This window comes from Mus caroli, unplaced genomic scaffold (genome assembly GCF_978045245.1).
Source record: "Mus caroli unplaced genomic scaffold, Mus_caroli_1 scaffold_2, whole genome shotgun sequence".
Lineage (NCBI taxonomy): Eukaryota > Metazoa > Chordata > Mammalia > Rodentia > Muridae > Mus > Mus caroli.
The window spans coordinates 157,714,500-157,731,625 of record NW_028227257.1 but is presented as its reverse complement, the minus strand read 5'-3'; the positions used below and the strand labels follow the sequence as shown (position 1 = coordinate 157,731,625).

The 17,126-nt window shown below is 42.2% G+C and overlaps 1 protein-coding gene across 3 annotated transcripts in view; it reads left to right on the top strand.

Annotated features, from left to right (window-relative positions):
* LOC110289940 (uncharacterized) overlaps positions 1 to 13,638 on the top strand; it is a 78,917-nt gene extending 65,279 nt beyond the window's left edge. The window contains exons 10-11 of one of the 3 annotated variants that reach the window (XM_085835129.1): positions 10,349 to 10,419; positions 13,236 to 13,638. In XM_085835129.1, coding sequence (XP_085691255.1) covers positions 10,349 to 10,419; positions 13,236 to 13,292 — 128 coding nt within the window. In that variant the 3' untranslated portion in view covers positions 13,293 to 13,638. Of the gene's footprint in view, positions 1 to 10,345; positions 10,420 to 13,235 lie in introns of all 3 variants that reach the window. The other 2 variants (XM_085835128.1, XM_085835130.1) reach the window with 2 other exon arrangements.
* Positions 13,639 to 17,126: the final 3,488 nt, after the last annotated feature.

The window sequence follows — 17,126 nt, the reverse complement described above, 5'->3', positions numbered from 1 at the left end:
TGGCATCCACAAAAATGTCTTTGTTTGGTGATTGTATATGAGATGGATCCCCAGGTGAGGCAGTCTCTGGATGGTTATTGCTTCAGTGTCTGCTCCACATTCTGTCTTTGCAACTCCTCCCATGGGTATTTAGTTCTTCCTTCTAAGAATGATAGAAGTATACACACTTTGGTCTTCCTTCTTATTGAGTTTCATGTGGTTTGTGAATTGTAGCTTGGGTATTCTGAGTTTCTGGGCTAATATCCAATTATCAGTGAATGCATATCATGCGTGTTCTTTTGTGATTGGGTTACCTCATTCAAGATGATATTTTCTAGTTCCATCCATTTGCCTAAGAACTTCATAAATTTATTGTTTTGAATAGTTGAATAGTACTGCATTGTGTAAATGTGTACCACATCTTCTGTATCCATTCCTCTTTTGAGGGACATCTGTGTTCTTTCCAACTTCTGGCTATTATAAATAAGGCTGCTATGAACATAGTGGAGCATGTGTCCTTATTATATGTTGGAGCATCTTCTGGGTATATGCCCAGGAGTGGTATTGCTGGATATTCCGGTAGTACTATGTCCAATTTTCTGAAGAATCCACCATACTGATTTCCAGAGTGGCTGTACCAGCTTGCAGTCCTGCCAGCAATGGAGGAGTGTGCCTCTTTCACCACATTCTTGCCAGCATCTGCTGTCACCTGAATTTTTGATCTTAGTCATTCTGACTGGTGTGAGGTGGAATATCAGGGTTGTTTTGATTTGCATTTCCCTGATGATTAAGGATGCTGAACATTTATTTTTTAGGTCCTTTTCAGCAGTTCAGTATTCCTCAGTGGAGAATTTTTTGTTTATCTCTGTACCCCATTTTAAAAATAGGGTTATTTGTTTTCTGGAGTCTAACTTCTTGAGTTCTTTGTATATATTGGATATTAGCCCTCTATTGGATGGAGGATTGGTAAAGATCTTTTCCCAATCTGTTGGTTGCTGTTTTGTTCTATTGACAGGGTCCTCTGCCTTACAGAAGCTTTGTAATTTTATGAGGTCCCATTTGTCGATTCTTGATCTTACAGCACAAGCCATTGCTGTTCAGTTCAGGAATTCTTCCCCTGTGCCCATATCTTCGAGGCTCTTCCCCACTTTCTCTTCTATTAGTTTCAGTGTATCTGGTTTATGTGGAAGTCCTTGATCCACTTGGACTTGAGCTTTGTACAAGGGGATAAGAATGGATCAATTCATATTCTTCTACATGCTAATTGCTAGTTGAGCCAGCACCATTTGTTAAACACCCCCTACCCCAGATGGTTTTAGCTCCTTTTTCAAAGATCAAGTGACCATAGGTGTGTGGGTTCATTTCTGGGTCTTCAATTCTATTCCATTGATCTACCTTCCTGTCACTGTACCAGTACCATGTAGTTTTTATCACAATTGTTCTGTTGTACAGCTTGAGGTCAGGGATGGTGATTCCACCAGAAGTTATTTTATTGTTGGGGATAGTTTTTGCAATTCTAGGTTTTTTGTTATTCCAGATGAATTTGCAAATTGCTCTTTATAACTTTGTGAAGAATTGAATTGGAATTTTGATGGGCATTGTCAATTCTGTAGATTGCTTTCAGAAAGATGGCAATATTTACTATATTAATCCTGCCAATCCATGAGCATGGGAGATCTTTCCATATTTTGAGATTTTGTTCAATTTCTTTCTTCAGAGACTTGAAGTTCTTTATATATATATATATCTTACAGCACAAGATATATATATCTTTTATCCCATGGGAATGATAACACTCTAGGAAGAATAGGTCTCTCCTGGTGGGACCCGTGCACAGGTGGGCTGTAGAACAGCCTCAGCTCTTGGGTGCAGATGGTTAGATGGCTCTTGAAGGCAGTATTATCACCCAAATGGTATAGCTTCATTTAAAATATTTGAATGTGTGTGTGTGTGTGTGTGTGTATCACACACACACACACACACACAAACAAACACACATATTTAATTTTAGGTAAACATAAAATAATGCTTTCCTATAGAATTTAAAAACACCATAGCATTATTTATTCTTCTTCTCTTCTTCTACCTCTATGCAGTCTTCCAGCTCCTTTCCATATTACACCCAGCTCAGTCTTTTACATTTCCTTTTCAAAACACCTGTTTCATACTATCCTTTCCCCAATTAGAGCTTCTTCCCCATGTCACTCCCTGCCATGGTCCCTTTTAACCTGCTTGGTTCTTGCAGTTACTCCAGGCTATATATTCACATGTAAAGACTCCAAGATAGGAATAAAAACAAAATTGACATTGGTCTTTCTAGGTCTGGCTCACCTCACTCAACATACTGTTTTTAGTTCCATCTATTTTCCTGACTTCATTTTTTTTATTGCTAGATAGAATTCTGTAATATATATGTATCATGTATTTATTATTGATTATTAATTGAACAATATTTAAGTAGTTTCCATTTCCTAGCTACTGTGAATGGAGTGGTAGTGAACATGACTAAGCAAGCATATGCAGAGTAGGGATGAGTGCTTTGGACACGTGTGAGGGGTGGAATAACTGCATCATATGGTGAGTCTGTGCTTAGCTTCTTGCTCATTCACCACACCAATTGGCAGAATGACTGTACCATGTTTGAAATCCCACAGAGAATGAATCCTTTCAGCATCTGCTGTCACTTGTTTTCTTAAAAAAAAAAAAGTTTATTTGAGAATTGTTACGTTTGCCCAGAAACAGTCTCCTGAGAGGGAGATGATGCTTGTAAGTCTCAATCAGACCATAACACAGTTACAACAGCCACTTCATAAGAGAAATCCAGGGTTTTGGGTGAAGCAGCTGGGAAACTTTTCAACAGAAGATAGTGAATCATTATACCACACTTTGTCAAAATTCAAGCTTTCTTCATTTTTTTTTTTCTAATTTGTCAGGCCCTGCACAGTTTTGTCTTTTCTATTCCTTATTATATACCTATTTAAAGAGAAAAAAATTAAATAGCTAATTTTGTAGACCTCTTCTGAGTTCAGTTTTATAGTAAAACTGTTTGAATAATTAGACTTCCACATTATTTTTAATGAATATTTTACTTATTTACATTTCAAATATTATCCCCTTTCCTGGCTTCCCCTCTGGAAACCCCTTATCCCATGACCCCTCCCCCTGCTTCTATGAGGATATTTTCCCACTCCTCTACTCCCACCTCCCTGCCCTGGGATTCTTTTACACTGGGGCATCAAGCTTTCACAGGACCAAGGGCCTCTCCTCCCATTGATGACTGACAAGGCCATCCTCTGCTACATATGTGGTTGGAGCCATGTGTCGCTCCATGTGTACTTTTTGGTTGGTGATTTAGTCCCTGGGAGCTCAGGGTTGAGAGGCTGGTTGGTTGATACTGTTGTTCTTCTTATGGGGTTGCAAATCCCTTCAGCTCCTTCAGACTTTTCTCTAACTCCTCCATTGGGGACCTCGCGCTCAGTCCAATGGTTGGCTGTGAGCATCCCCCTCTGTATTTGCCAGGCTCTGGCAGAGCCTCTCAGGAGATAGCTGTATCAGGCCCCTTTCAGCAAGCACTTCTTGGCATCTGCAAAAGTATTAGTGTCTGTATATGGGATGGATCCCCAGGTGGGGCAGTCTCTGGGTGGCCTTTCCTTTAGTCTCTGCTCCACACTTTGTCTCCATATTTCCTCCCGTGAATATTTTGTTTTCTCTTCTAAGAATGAGTGAAATATCCACACTTCCTTCCTTTTGAGCTTCATGTGGTCTTCCTTCCTTTTGAGCTTCATGTGGTCTGTGAATTGTATCTTGGGAATTCCGAGCTTTTGGGCTAATATCCACTTATAATTGACTGCATACCATGTGTGTTCTTGAAAGACTCCAGGACTCCCAAAGGGAGACACTCACTTAAGCCTCGGGACAGCCGCGCACCCAAGAAGACACTGAGACTAAACTTAAGATGTAGAGAGTAAGATTTAATAAAGCAACAACAAGAAAGCACATAAAAAGCACATAGACCAGAGCTCTATAAAGCAACAGCAAGCAAATACATGAACTAGAGCTCTGGGGTCGAAACCCATACACCCAGCATGGTGTAGAGGAGATTCGACAACTGGCCCAAACTTTTCACAAGCTTTTATAGGAAGGAGGCAAGGGGGGAGCAGGGCAGGGAAAATACAGGTTTACGTCACTAAGAGATTCAGCCAAGGGTTTTTTCCAAAGTGCTTTTCGCAACGCGTCCCACACTTTGGCCATGTACTTGATTCATTGGAACTGAGGTTTTTACTCACACCCTTATCTCAAAAATGTCCCTGGCACAGTCCTTAGTTGGGAGGGGTTGGACTCCGGTGTGAGAGTTCAGAATGTACTCTGGGGTGAGAGTTCTGGTGGTCAGTAATTTTCCTCTTTCATTCCCCACTCCTTCTAGTGAGTAATTCTAATCTTAGAATTTCAGAAGTCTATATTTTTATGCGGAGAATACTGCATTTACTCTATTTTAACATGGGAACAAAAACAGAATAAGAAGCATTAGTAAACAGAACTAGGCAGGGGCCCTTTTAGCGAGGCTTGTGGGTCTGGGCATGATGTAGGTGCACGTAGATCAGATCTCTGGCTGGAACTGGTGAGATGTCCTTGGGGTACCCAGCTCGTTCACTGTCTCAGCTGTTGGGATCCCTGGAGCAATGTCGTCCATGTACTCAGTCCGATTTTTCCCAGTTGTGACCAGACCACCTGCAAGCCTTTTAACTTAGCATACAGATCATTATTATAACAACATAGGTTTAAACACATCATTTAAGACTATAACGGGCATAGGAGTCTCATAAAGGATAAAACTGAATCAAGAGGAAGTATTTCTAGTACGTTTAAGTAGGGCATAGGGAAGGAACACCAAGTCTGTGCCAGTCTCTACGATTAATTTTGTCAAGGTCTGTCATAGAGTTTTAAACTAATTTCTTTTATCTGTCCTGAGCTCTGAGGTCTATACACACAATGTAATTTTTATTTGACCTCTAAATGCTTGGCCACACCCTGACTTACCTGGGCAACAAAGCAGGGCTATTATCTGACACTATTGCTTTTGGCACTCTGAACCTTGGAAAAATTTTCTTCAATAATCTTCTTGATGACTATGTGAGCAGTCTCATTTATCCATTTTGAGAACGTTTTTTCTCAGTAAAGTTTATTTCTCAGTTGATGTCAGGTCTGTCTTTTCAAGGGAGGACTAGTTTTCTTTCTTTCAGTTTTTACCATTTTATACAGGGTTTCTTTTACCAGTCTTAATTTGTCTATAACTTGATAGTTTTCAGACTGCCAGGATCATTGCTCTTTGGGATGCCTGTTTTTGGCGGTTAGATCTGCCATCTGATTTCTTTTGTTCACAGCATCTTAGGTCTTTTTCTGTAGATGTCAACAGCTCTCTTTGTCTGTATATTGTTCCATACAGTGGCAAAAGCATACCTGCTGTCAGTGTAGACTTTTCTTTCGTCATTTATAGAGCTTGTATCAAAGCCACAAATTTAGCTTTTTGGGCTGAAGTCCCTTTAGGGAGGCTGCTGGCCTAGATCACTTGTTTTTTTGTCCACCGCTGCACTGCTGTCCCCGCCTTCCGCTTACCTTTAACCATGAGGCTACTGCCATCCGTGTACCAGTTTAAACTTTCAGGCCAAGGCTGATTTGATCTTTACTTGCCGAGGTAAGTAGCCCCCTCTGTTGGTAGATGGCCCCATGGATATGAGCTGCTTTTCATCAACTACTGCTGCTCCTGTGACAAAGCTGCTTCCATCTGTGTACCAGGCAGGCACACCTGGCCAAGGCTGATCAGTCAGATCTCTCCTTGTTCCAGTTTCCTCAGCCAGGACATCAGCACATTGATGTACAGGAGTGGAGTCATCCGCCAAGGAGCAGTAAACTCTGGTAGTGGGTATAGTCACATGCTGACCCAGAGTAAGCTTGTCAGCGTCTCTAACAAGCAGGGCTGCCTTTATGCTGTCAAAGGCTTTTTGGTGTTCCTCAGTCCAGGTGAATGGGACTTTTTCTTTAGTAAGTGGATATAGAGGGCCGCCAGTGTCGCGAACCCTGGTATCCAGAGTCTGTAAAAGCCCGCCGTCCCCAGAAACTCACGTACTTGGCGCGGGGCGGTGGGGGTTGGGATCAGCATCACAGTCTTTTTTCTGGCCTCGGTGAGCCACCGCTTTTCGTCGTCTCGGCACCTCGGTACGACATAACTGAGCTTTCTTGGCTGATACCCGGTACCCCAACTCACCCAGTTCATTCAGGAGCTTCTAGGAGGGCCAGAATTTCTTCTTTGTCTTTGATGTCTCTGCCTTTAGCCAACCGCAGGGCTTGGGTTAGTGCCAGGAGTTCAGCCTTCTGAGCCGAAGTTCCTTCCGCCAGAATGTCAGAGCAGTGATGAGTAGGTGAAGACTCAGCAGGTTAGCAGGAGAAGCGAAGGTCACTTGTTCTGTCAACAAAAAGCTCTGATAATGTGTCCATCAGTCAGGGGAACAATTGGATCATGTTTTCCAGAGCATTAGTCAGCCATCGGTCAGGGGGCTGAACCACACTTTTAGGGCATGTGCCAAGTTTTGTCTCAGAGTCAGTTTATCTGCGTCCTTGACCAGAAGCCACTATGTGCAGACAAGCAGGTCATCTTACAGTCACCAGGTCTAATTTTTACAAGTATGCCACCGGTCTTTTTCAGGGTCCCAATCTCTGAGTAAGAACCTCTTTGGCAATACTTTTGTTCTCAGTCACATCTAGGAGTCCCAAAGTTAGGGACAACATTAGGGCAGTCTCAATAGCATCTAAGGCCATCCAAGGTTGTTCTTTTTATTTTTTATTTTTATACGAAGGGCTGTTTATCTTTTTAATTCAGCAAAACCTGGAATCCACAGTCTGCAAAGGCCTGCAGTGTCCAGGAACCTTTTAAACTTGCTTTGCACTGGTCAGTGGAGGAATATGAAACACAGTCTCTTTTTAGCTGCTTCAACAGGTAGACCACCAGTCTCTTTTAAGGACTCAGCTTCTGTGTTAGCACCCCTTCTGCTTTTTCTTTACTTTCAGCCACAAACAGGTGAAGGGTTTGGTCATGAGGGGGGGCTCCTCTTCTTTTTGTTAGGGCAGTCTCTCACTCAGTGCTTTTTTTCTTTAACAGATAACAGTAAACACTTTGATCTTCAGCCAAAAGCTTGCTTTTGTTGCCAGGTACTAAGTTTTCTAGCTTCCCTGACTTTTGTGGCCGGCATTTTATTTTTCTTATTTTTTTTAAAAAATTTTCTGGCTCCCTGTTTCTTACAGATCATTCCTGAGTGCTAGCATTATTAGCAAGTGTCACTTTGCTAGGTTTTAGTCTTTGTCATTTATCTCTCTTTGCTCCTGTTTCTTAACTGCAATGGAGATCTCATCTTTTTGTTTCTCTTTCTTGTCTTTGCTTACTTTGAATGTTATTTAATTATTACATCTATATTCTGTCACTTAACTTTTTTTCATAGTTCCACTACCCTGGTTTATTTTTCTGTCTTACAGCACATTTCTGATTCTGACTCTGGTCTCTGTAACAAGAGACAGAATACAGGGGACAGGGGAATGAGAAGCAACCAGGGAACCTGTGGCCGCAAACTCCTGGGAGTGGCAAACACTGGCAGGGAGGGGGAAGGCGGCAGAGTCAGCTATTTAACTACTTGATAGACACCCAGTGTTCTCTGCACTGTTTTCCCGGTGCTCTCTGCACTGTCTTCCCGCATGGCTTGAGCCCTTGGAGGCGGCAGCGGCGGGGGAGTGAGCACAAAGGAGTGTGGGCATGCACCCGTGCGCAGACTCTGGGGGGAGCCAAATGAGGGACGACGGCTGTAGTCGGCCCCTCCCCAGCTGTGGCAGGCTTTATGGCCACTCTAGGGCTCCAGGTGGGACCGGCAGGCTGCCGCATTCGCCATTAGCATCTCGCAACTCGCTCACGGGGCACAGACAGCCGCTGCTGCTGCTGTGCCTGCAGAACTCAGAACCTCAGCGCCACTGTTGCTATTAAAGCCCTAACTGTGCCGCCAAGGCCGGAAATTTTTAGCCCAGCTCTGCATTTCAGAGCTCTTTTGAGCAGTCTGGGACTCACCAGCACTGAGTTTTTTTTTTTTTTTCCTTTTAAAACCATTGCTGACAAATTCTGTCCTGACGTCAGTCCAAGTCTACAGTCGACAAAGGGTTAACACACACACACACACACACACAAGTCTGTCACGTGACAAAAACTACAAACAAGCACACCCGTCCACATCTGGACTTATACAACCAGCCAAACACTATTTTCTGACGGGGTCGGATTCCACATTGACTCCTTTTCCTGATAGGGGTGGGATTCCACATCCACTCCCGCCCTGGCAGAGAGAACACTCTCTCTCTCCTTCACTCTGCCAGGCAACAGCCAGGTCTTTTTGACTGTTCTGTACCCTGGGCACTCCTTCCAGGGTCTCCCTTGGAACATCTTTTTGGGGTGCAGACTGTGAGGCCATAGACAGTCGTCCTCTCACAGCCACTAGGGTCCTTACGGTCCACAGTGGCAGCTGCCAGAATAAACCCACAATCTCAGAATACACAAATGCAGCAGTTCCACACCTACACACCCAGCAGATTGTCCCATTTCTAGAATAATAGCAGACACAACAAGAGCAGACACAAGACTTGAGACAAAAAGAAAAAACCAAAGCACGAGGTGGGACTCGAACCCACGATCTCGCAACCTGAAGCACGAGGTGGGACTCGAACCCACGATCTCGCACCCTGAAGCACGAGGTGGGACTCGAACCCACGATCTCGCACAGATTTAGACCCACCCGGTCTCCAGAGGGGTCCACTAAGCGTCCTTAGTCCTCCCCTTGTCCTCCTGGGACGTCTCCCAGGGCGCACAGACGGTGGACACCTGGACACGTCTGTCCTTATCCACAGCCCGCGCTCCTACCCGGAACGCGGTCTTACTGTGCACATTGCACACTGAGCGTCTGCAAAACCGAAACTGCGATCGCACCAGATACAGAACAGCCTACCTGGCCTCTCAGAAACTAACAGAACACAGACACCAGACCAAAGCAGAACAGTAAATCTTACTTCTGAGTGGGTCCAGGACTTCTGGGTGGTCGTGCTGATTCCCGGCCAACGCACCAAATGAAAGACTCCAGGACTCCCAAAGGGAGACACTCACTTAAGCCTCGGGACAGCCGCGCACCCAAGAAGACACTGAGACTAAACTTAAGATGTAGAGAGTAAGATTTAATAAAGCAACAACAAGAAAGCACATAAAAAGCACATAGACCAGAGCTCTATAAAGCAACAGCAAGCAAATACATGAACTAGAGCTCTGGGGTCGAAACCCATACACCCAGCATGGTGTAGAGGAGATTCGACAACCGGCCCAAACTTTTCACAAGCTTTTATAGGAAGGAGGCAAGGGGGGAGCAGGGCAGGGAAAATACAGGTTTACGTCACTAAGAGATTCAGCCAAGGGTTTTTTCCAAAGTGCTTTTCGCAACGCGTCCCACACTTTGGCCATGTACTTGATTCATTGGAACTGAGGTTTTTACTCACACCCTTATCTCAAAAATGTCCCTGGCACAGTCCTTAGTTGGGAGGGGTTGGACTCCGGTGTGAGAGTTCAGAATGTATTCTGGGGTGAGAGTTCTGGTGGTCAGTAATTTTCCTCTTTCATTCTTTTGTGATTGGGTTACCTCACTCAGGATGGTATTTTCTAGTTCAATCCATTTGCCTAAGAATTTCAAGAATTCATTGTTTTGAATAGCTGAGTAGTACTCCATTGTGTAAATGTACCACATTTTCTGTATTCATTCCTCTGTTGAGGAACATCTGGGTTCTTTCCAGCTTCTGGTTATTATAAAGTTGCTTTGAACATACAGGTGGAGACACATGATGGGGCTACTGACCTGCCACCCTGGTAATTAGTGAACTCCAAGTACAGAAAAAATTGCTGTTTCAAAAACCTGGTGGATATCAGGGGTGGAAGACTTCAACATCTAGATGCCACATGTGCATGTACTGCTGTTCACATCATTCCAGGCTGGACTTGTTTTCCATTATATTTTACAATATGGTTTAAAATATATTTCCAGATAGTTCACATGTTTTGGTGGATAAATAGATCTTTTGGTTGTTTACTTATCTCAAACATAGCAGCATTCAGGGTATGTCTGGGAGGCATACTGATATTTTATATAATTAGATGTTTGTCTTAAAAGAGCAAATGTTCTTTTCAAATGACTCTTAACTTAATTGGATAAAATTTTCTCTGATTTTAAAATGAATTCTATTGGTGATAATAGAGATGATTGTTTTTAGGCAATTGGTATTCATAATTTATTATAATTAGCAGAATCTGAACTAGAGGTGATCTCATTAGAAGAGGAAATAAGTTACAAAGAGACTATAAATACTCCACAGCAGGTATGTAAATATTTAAAGTTGAATTGTCAACAATGCTGCTTTGCTTTAAGACGTTAGCATAGTTAAAAGAAACTAACCAAGATTCTGCCAGCTAGATAGTTAAAAATTTCATAATTAGGTAAGTGTAATTGTACATAGACTACAATATATCTGTTATTACTAGAATATCAATTTCTCTTTTATATAATTTAAATTATCCAAAGCTCAACTTTTCAGATGAGTCACTTTAAGCAAGCTAGGCCAGACCATTTTGGTGAACATTAGATCTGGCAGCATAAATGTGGCAAACACTAAAATGTATCATATGCTGACAGATCCACCCAGAAGGGCTAGGGTTTGTCTTGAGAAAGTTCTCCATCTCAGAGGGTAGTTCTGGCAAACATGTATCCCTATTTTCACAGCCTCTCCATTGCTAATGCTGTCCTGGTATAATTATTTACAAGTTTTGGAGGTCTTTTCATATTTTAGATAGGTCATAGGTTGACCAACACATTATTAATTTTCCCAAATTTAGCAATGTTGAAAATTCTAATTCCAGAGAATTCATAATTTACCAAGTCTACTTTGGGGTACAGGAGACAGAAGAAAATTCTGCAACTGCCTAAATCATTGGAGGAAACTCATCAAGTTGGATTGTGAACCCACATATTTGCTTTCCTTCTTAAATGTTTCAGTTTATTTTCAGTAGGTAATCTGTTCATTTAAAAAGATTGAGTAGCTACTAGGCACAATTTGGTAAGATTAGTAATACTCATGAGGGAGTCCAAGATTTAGTAATGAAGCTATTATGGAGACAGATAACATCATAGACAGGTATGTGGCAGAAGGTCTTAATCAGTCACCTTTTTTTTTTATAAAGATTTATTTATTTATCATATTTATCATACGTAAGTACACTGTAGCTGTCTTCAGACACACCAGAAGAGGGCATCAGATCTTGTTACAGATGGTTGTGAGCCACCATGTGGTTGTTGGGATTTGAACTCAGGACCTTCGGAAGAGTAGTCAGGCTCTTAACCGCTGAGCTATCTCTCCAGTCCCAATCAGGCACCTCTTATAAGGCCTGCAGGGAATGCAGGAGCCTAAGTTAGTGCAGCCTGATTTGAGCCTAATCCAACCCAGCTGTGTGAAAGAGGAGACTAATCTGAAATGTAAGAGGATTAGTAAGAGGTGACACTAACAGGAAACCTCAATCTGTGCAAAGGTGTTGGAATTTAAAATATTTTAACTTTGGTTAAACTAACTCACTTTGCCTTAAATTTGTCATTTGTGATGTCAAGACAACATTGGATTATTAAATGGAATAAGTCATGCAAATGTTTCATCTATGTATATAATATTAAAAACTGTGTTTATCATCTTACATTGTATCCAGGATTCTACTATGCACTCTTTGTGACTATGCAAGCTATCTCACTCCAGGGTCTTCTGGTTCAAACACTGGATGAATCTTAATTAAGCATTTCATAACACTTATATTTTAAGTGTTTTATATTTTAAGCAAAGTGGATGGTAATATGACAAAAATTTCAAAACAAGACAGTGCATGCAAAGAGCATTCAGCTATCTAATATTGGTGTCCTAAGTGAGCAATAATTCAAAATGAATTAAACAGATTACAAACACTTCTAGAGGTCTGACAAGGTTAAATGTTAAATACTGCATATATTTTGCCATGATGGTGGCATAGAATATATTTTTAAAAAGTATTACCAACTGTAATTTAGTTAATATGGCCTTGGGCAAAATGAGACAACTTTGACAGTATGCTATTTATACCTTATTGAAAACCATTTAATAAATTGATTTTCTCCTTTTAATTTTATGGCACTATGAAAAATGCAAAAGGAGAGGTTGTGTCATATCATTTCTGAAAAAAAAATGTGACTTAGGTTTCTCTTGTTGTGTCAACACCATTACAAAATCATCTCCATGAAGAGATGATTTATTTTAGCTTAGAGTTGTGTTGTAGATGATCACCAAGGGAAGTCAAGGCAGGATCCCAAAGCAGGGACCAGGAGGCAGGAACTGAAGCAGAGGCCATAGAGGAATGCTACTTACTGGCTTTCTGTCCCTGGCTTGCTCAACCTGGTATCATTATATCACCCAGGACCACCTGCCCAGGGGTGGCACCACTCAATAGTAGGCTGTGCCCACCCACATCAATCACCAATCAAGAAAACAAACACCCCCACACACTTGCCCATGATCCCCAGTAGAAGCAATTCCTTGGTATGAACTCTCTTTCCAGATGACTCTAGCCTGATTCAAGTTGATAAAAATACTAACCAGAACATAGAGTTTCTTCTCACTGTTGTTATTCTGTGTAGGGTTTATTGTTAATGAAGTTCTTAAAATGTATCTGCACAGACTCTTCTTGTATTCTTAATACACAGGTTACTAGTTTTTATATTTCAAACTCTCTATGTGCATTTTAAAAATTGTAAAGATGCAGTCTTTTCTAGACATCTGAAGTTCAACTTCTTTCCCACAGTGTTTATCCATAAAATAGTAATTTCTATAAGGGTTCCTCTTTCACGTCTTTAGATTTTGAATAGCTCTTTAAGTGGCCTCCAATGAACAATTCAGTCCCTGTTTCCACTGTCATTGTGGTGAGGTCACCAGTTTGAAAAAATTATCAGAAACAAGTAATGGGAATTTCATCAAGTGCGGCTACATTGTAGTACAGTAAAGTCAGAAATCACTATGAACACAGGGATGCATGGTGGTAAATGAAACACACAAAAATTACAGCAGTATCATTCATAATTAGTTCATTCTGTTAAAACCATACATATTTCTTTTGTGACTAACAGAGCCCAGGACAACGAAGTGCAAAGACAGATGCTGCCACTGAAAATCGAAGCCCATAGTTACCATGACTCCTGAAAGCATGAAGTTGGCTACCACGAACAGCTGAAAGAGAAAAGACATAATTATATGATTAGAAAATATCTACTTTAGCCAGGCCTCAAAGAACATGATCAGGGTCTTAGGGATGATCTGTGATGAAGGAAATATTTTAAAGAACTCTTTCAATGTTGGTGCTGCCCTCATGCAGAGAGGAATTCTGGACCTTGTAAGAATACTGGCTGTATACATACTGTGTGATCCTTGTACTTCTTTAGTCCTTCAGTCTTAGTTTCATAAAGTGAAAAACAAACCCACACATATCATGGAATACTTGTAAACATGAAAATAAAAACCCAGATGACTTCATTCAGCTTTTATTGATAACCAATGGTATTATGTATTAATTAAAATTATCTCTACAAACTGTTGATTGAATGCTCACTTCAGAAGGACTTCCTATGAAAGATTTATTCCTTCAGTACATAGCAGGTTGATTTAATCAGTCTAGAACCGAGTATTGATAGTTCTATGCTAGAATAGTTCTGTGCTAGAAAGCAAGAAACTGAGTTGATAAAAAAATGTTATAAACATTAATGGATTCAAAATGTTTTTATGATTTAAAACATTTAGAACTAGCAAATGAGTTTAAGGAAGAACTACAGGGATTTTCACTGTGGAAAGGGTTGCTTTGAATTATTTCACTAAATATAACACATGTGCTTTTATGTGAAAATGACTGTATTCTTCATATGTTAGATGTCAGCAGTATGATATACATCTATTTAGTATATTCTGAGTGTGTCTTTTATTTCATAGAGTGCATTATTGGAGAGAAAGGAGAACATTCTAGCTTTCTTTTGTTTTGTTTTTTGAGGCAGGGTCTCACTAGGTTGCCCTGCAGGGCCTGGAACTTGCTGTGTAGATCAGAATGGCTTTGAAGCCAAATGATTCTATTTGTCTGCTGCTGAAGTGTTGAGATTTAAGGGACACACTAGCAGGACTGAACTAAGATCCCTAGCTTTTGTTTTTTAAAAAATGTAGTGCTGAGAATAGATGGTGAATATGGAGCATGGAGGTTTAATCTGATATGTATAGAATTTCTTGGCAAGTATGGGGGTAGTCATATGCTTGCCTATCAGGCACCAAGCCTCAGATTTGTTACCCCTTTCTGACATATGCCTGGTGCTCCACATTCATAGTCCCAGAACTGGGAGGTTGATGCAGGAGAATCAAGTTGGAGGTCAAGGGAAGGAAAGACCAGGTACAATAGAGAATGCAATAGAAAGAGCATCTGCCAGATTTTGAGGGTGCTGATGATGGTGAGAATCTAAAAATTCCTTAGCAAGTGTCATTCATTCCTGACATTGCCTAGAGATAAAATGTGAAGCACCAGTTCTGGAGGATCTCACAGCTTTAGATGGAAGAGGTCTTGAAGATCTCGATGAGGAAGGGGTGAGGGAGGAAGAGGAAGACGAAAAATTCAGATATCAGACTGCATGGCAATCCTGGATGAACAGGCACATCCAGTCATGACCCCATAACTTTTAGTGAGAAAACAGAGTTCCAGGAGATGGGGAAGCATAGTGGAAAAGAGGCTTGAAATGTCCAGAACATGATACCATGTTCTTAAGTGTAAGGTTCCTTTCAAATTTATAAGGAGAACCTGGAGCACATGTGGGAACTAAAGGCTGTGCTGAAGGCAAGTAGGCAAGGCAGGCACTATAGCTTTCCATTTCATCTGGCAGGTGAGCCTGTTTCTGCTCCAAAGTTCACATCCTGCCACCAACACTGGAGTCAGCCAGGAAACTGCTTTCTGTAGCACCTGCTAACTTCCCTTGGAGACCACCCTTGGGGCTAGATGCAGTTTGCAGGAAGCAAAGTTGCTGAAACCCCAGGTATTTGAGCTAGAAAGCCTTTAGCAAAACATTTGCTCAGTCTTTGCAGTCTTGACTCCAGGCAAACTATGCTTCCCTAATAGTGGCCAGGACTACTCTGTGCTGGCTGACATAGGCTGGCCAGTATCCAGCAGACACTCCACCCTCCTGTGTTTACAAGCGTTGCCTGGCAACAGTGGTATGTCACCCCCACCCCCACCCCAACCCCTTGCACCCAGCAATTGACAGAAGTCTTAGTACTGCTGCCCTTGGGCAGCTTGCTGCCACCCTTAACACCATGAAGGAAATCCTGGGCTACTGGAATCAAAATCAGTTGTCCTTACCATCCTCTTACAACCAGAGCTGGACCTTTCTGGGTCCTGGACATCAATGTGACAGTGTTGGTACCCTCCCCTTTCCTAGACACCTCAATGCTTACAAGGCCTTGTGAAAGTGCCACAAGGTTATGAGCCTGGTGATATTGCCATAGTGTAGCATAGGCTTATTCTCAGCAGTAAAGGAAGGAATGGCTGAGACAGGAAGAACAAGTGACTGAAACTGGGAGGAAGTCAAGGGGTAGGCTGTAGAGATGAAGTGCTGGCTATCTGGACAAGGGATCAGGGAGAACAGAGAGGCAATAGTTATCTACAGCCAGAAAGGACTTCCTACTAACCCATGGGCCTGATATAAGGAAAAGGGGGTGAAAAAAGCCACCAATCCCTGAGCTTCCCACAATACCCAGCAATCCCTGAGCACTTCCCATTGTCCCAAGCTCAGGACTTGAAATTCCACCAATCCTCACTCTGGAAATCTCTGCCCTGAGAAGCTCCATTCCTTCAGAAATCATACATAACCACTGCCCCTTTGTACAGTTCCTATTGTCCACTACTGGAGCAGAGGGCAGCCTTCCCTGGATTCCTTCCTCCTCTTCCTAGATTCTTCCCTTCAGTAAATCTTCTTTATGAGATTTACTGCCTGTAATGACTCATCAGAAGAAGCTGAGAAGAAAAGAAGCAAAGATTAGAAGAAGCAGAGAAGAAGAAGCTGGGCTGAGGCTCCTGAGTGCCTCAGCTCAGCTGGACATATCCTTCCTGGGGAGCTGCAGTGCCTCTGCTGAGGAGGCTTCCTCTTAGAGCTGTAAGGTTCCTAAAATCCCACATCTCAAGATACTCTTCCCTTGGAGTACTGTCCAACCTCAGAGCTGTGTGGTTCCTGGGTGTCAGGGTCCCAGGATGCCCTTCCACTTGAGCAGAAACACACCACCAACTCAGGTGACAGAGAAAACACTACCTTTATAAACTTTGTATACTTTGTAAACCATCAAGGCAAGAAAGTGGCCAAACTGCAGGCCTAAGGAGCTCCAGAGACAAGGCCCCACTCCCAGACTTTCTAAGGGCCCTAACTGTTGGTTTTCTAATAGCTGTAAAGGTCTTTTTTAGCTCCAAGGTGGGAGAGTGGCCAAGCCCTTCCTACAGAAAAAAAAAAAAATCCACCAATCCCTGAACAAGAAAACGTACCAATTCCTGAGTTTGAAGGCAACAGAGTGGAAGGCAGGAGCCTGGGAGTCCAGGTTCTTATCATCAACACTCTTGTCTACCTAGAACTACCCATCCCATCCATAGCTCCAGTCTCCTGGTTTCTGAGATGTCAGACATGCTGCACTTGCCTGGTTCAGTCTTGACAGTGTTTGCTTGCATTCCTGGGCTGACAATTGCATTCATGTGTGTGTGTGTGTGTGTGTGTGTGTGTGTGTGTGTATGTGTGTTTATGTGTTTGTCTTGCACACATGGGGACAGAAGATAGCTGTGGAAAGTACAATCAGAAGAAGAGCAGTGTTCTTTGCATAGACAAATCTAGTTGTGGTTTTAATGTAATTCATCCTTTTGCCTGTGTACATAGGTCTTGTTTTTGTATGAGAGTGTTTGTAGCAACCCTATTCCCAGATGCCTCAAAAGACACATAGCCAAGAAACATCCATCC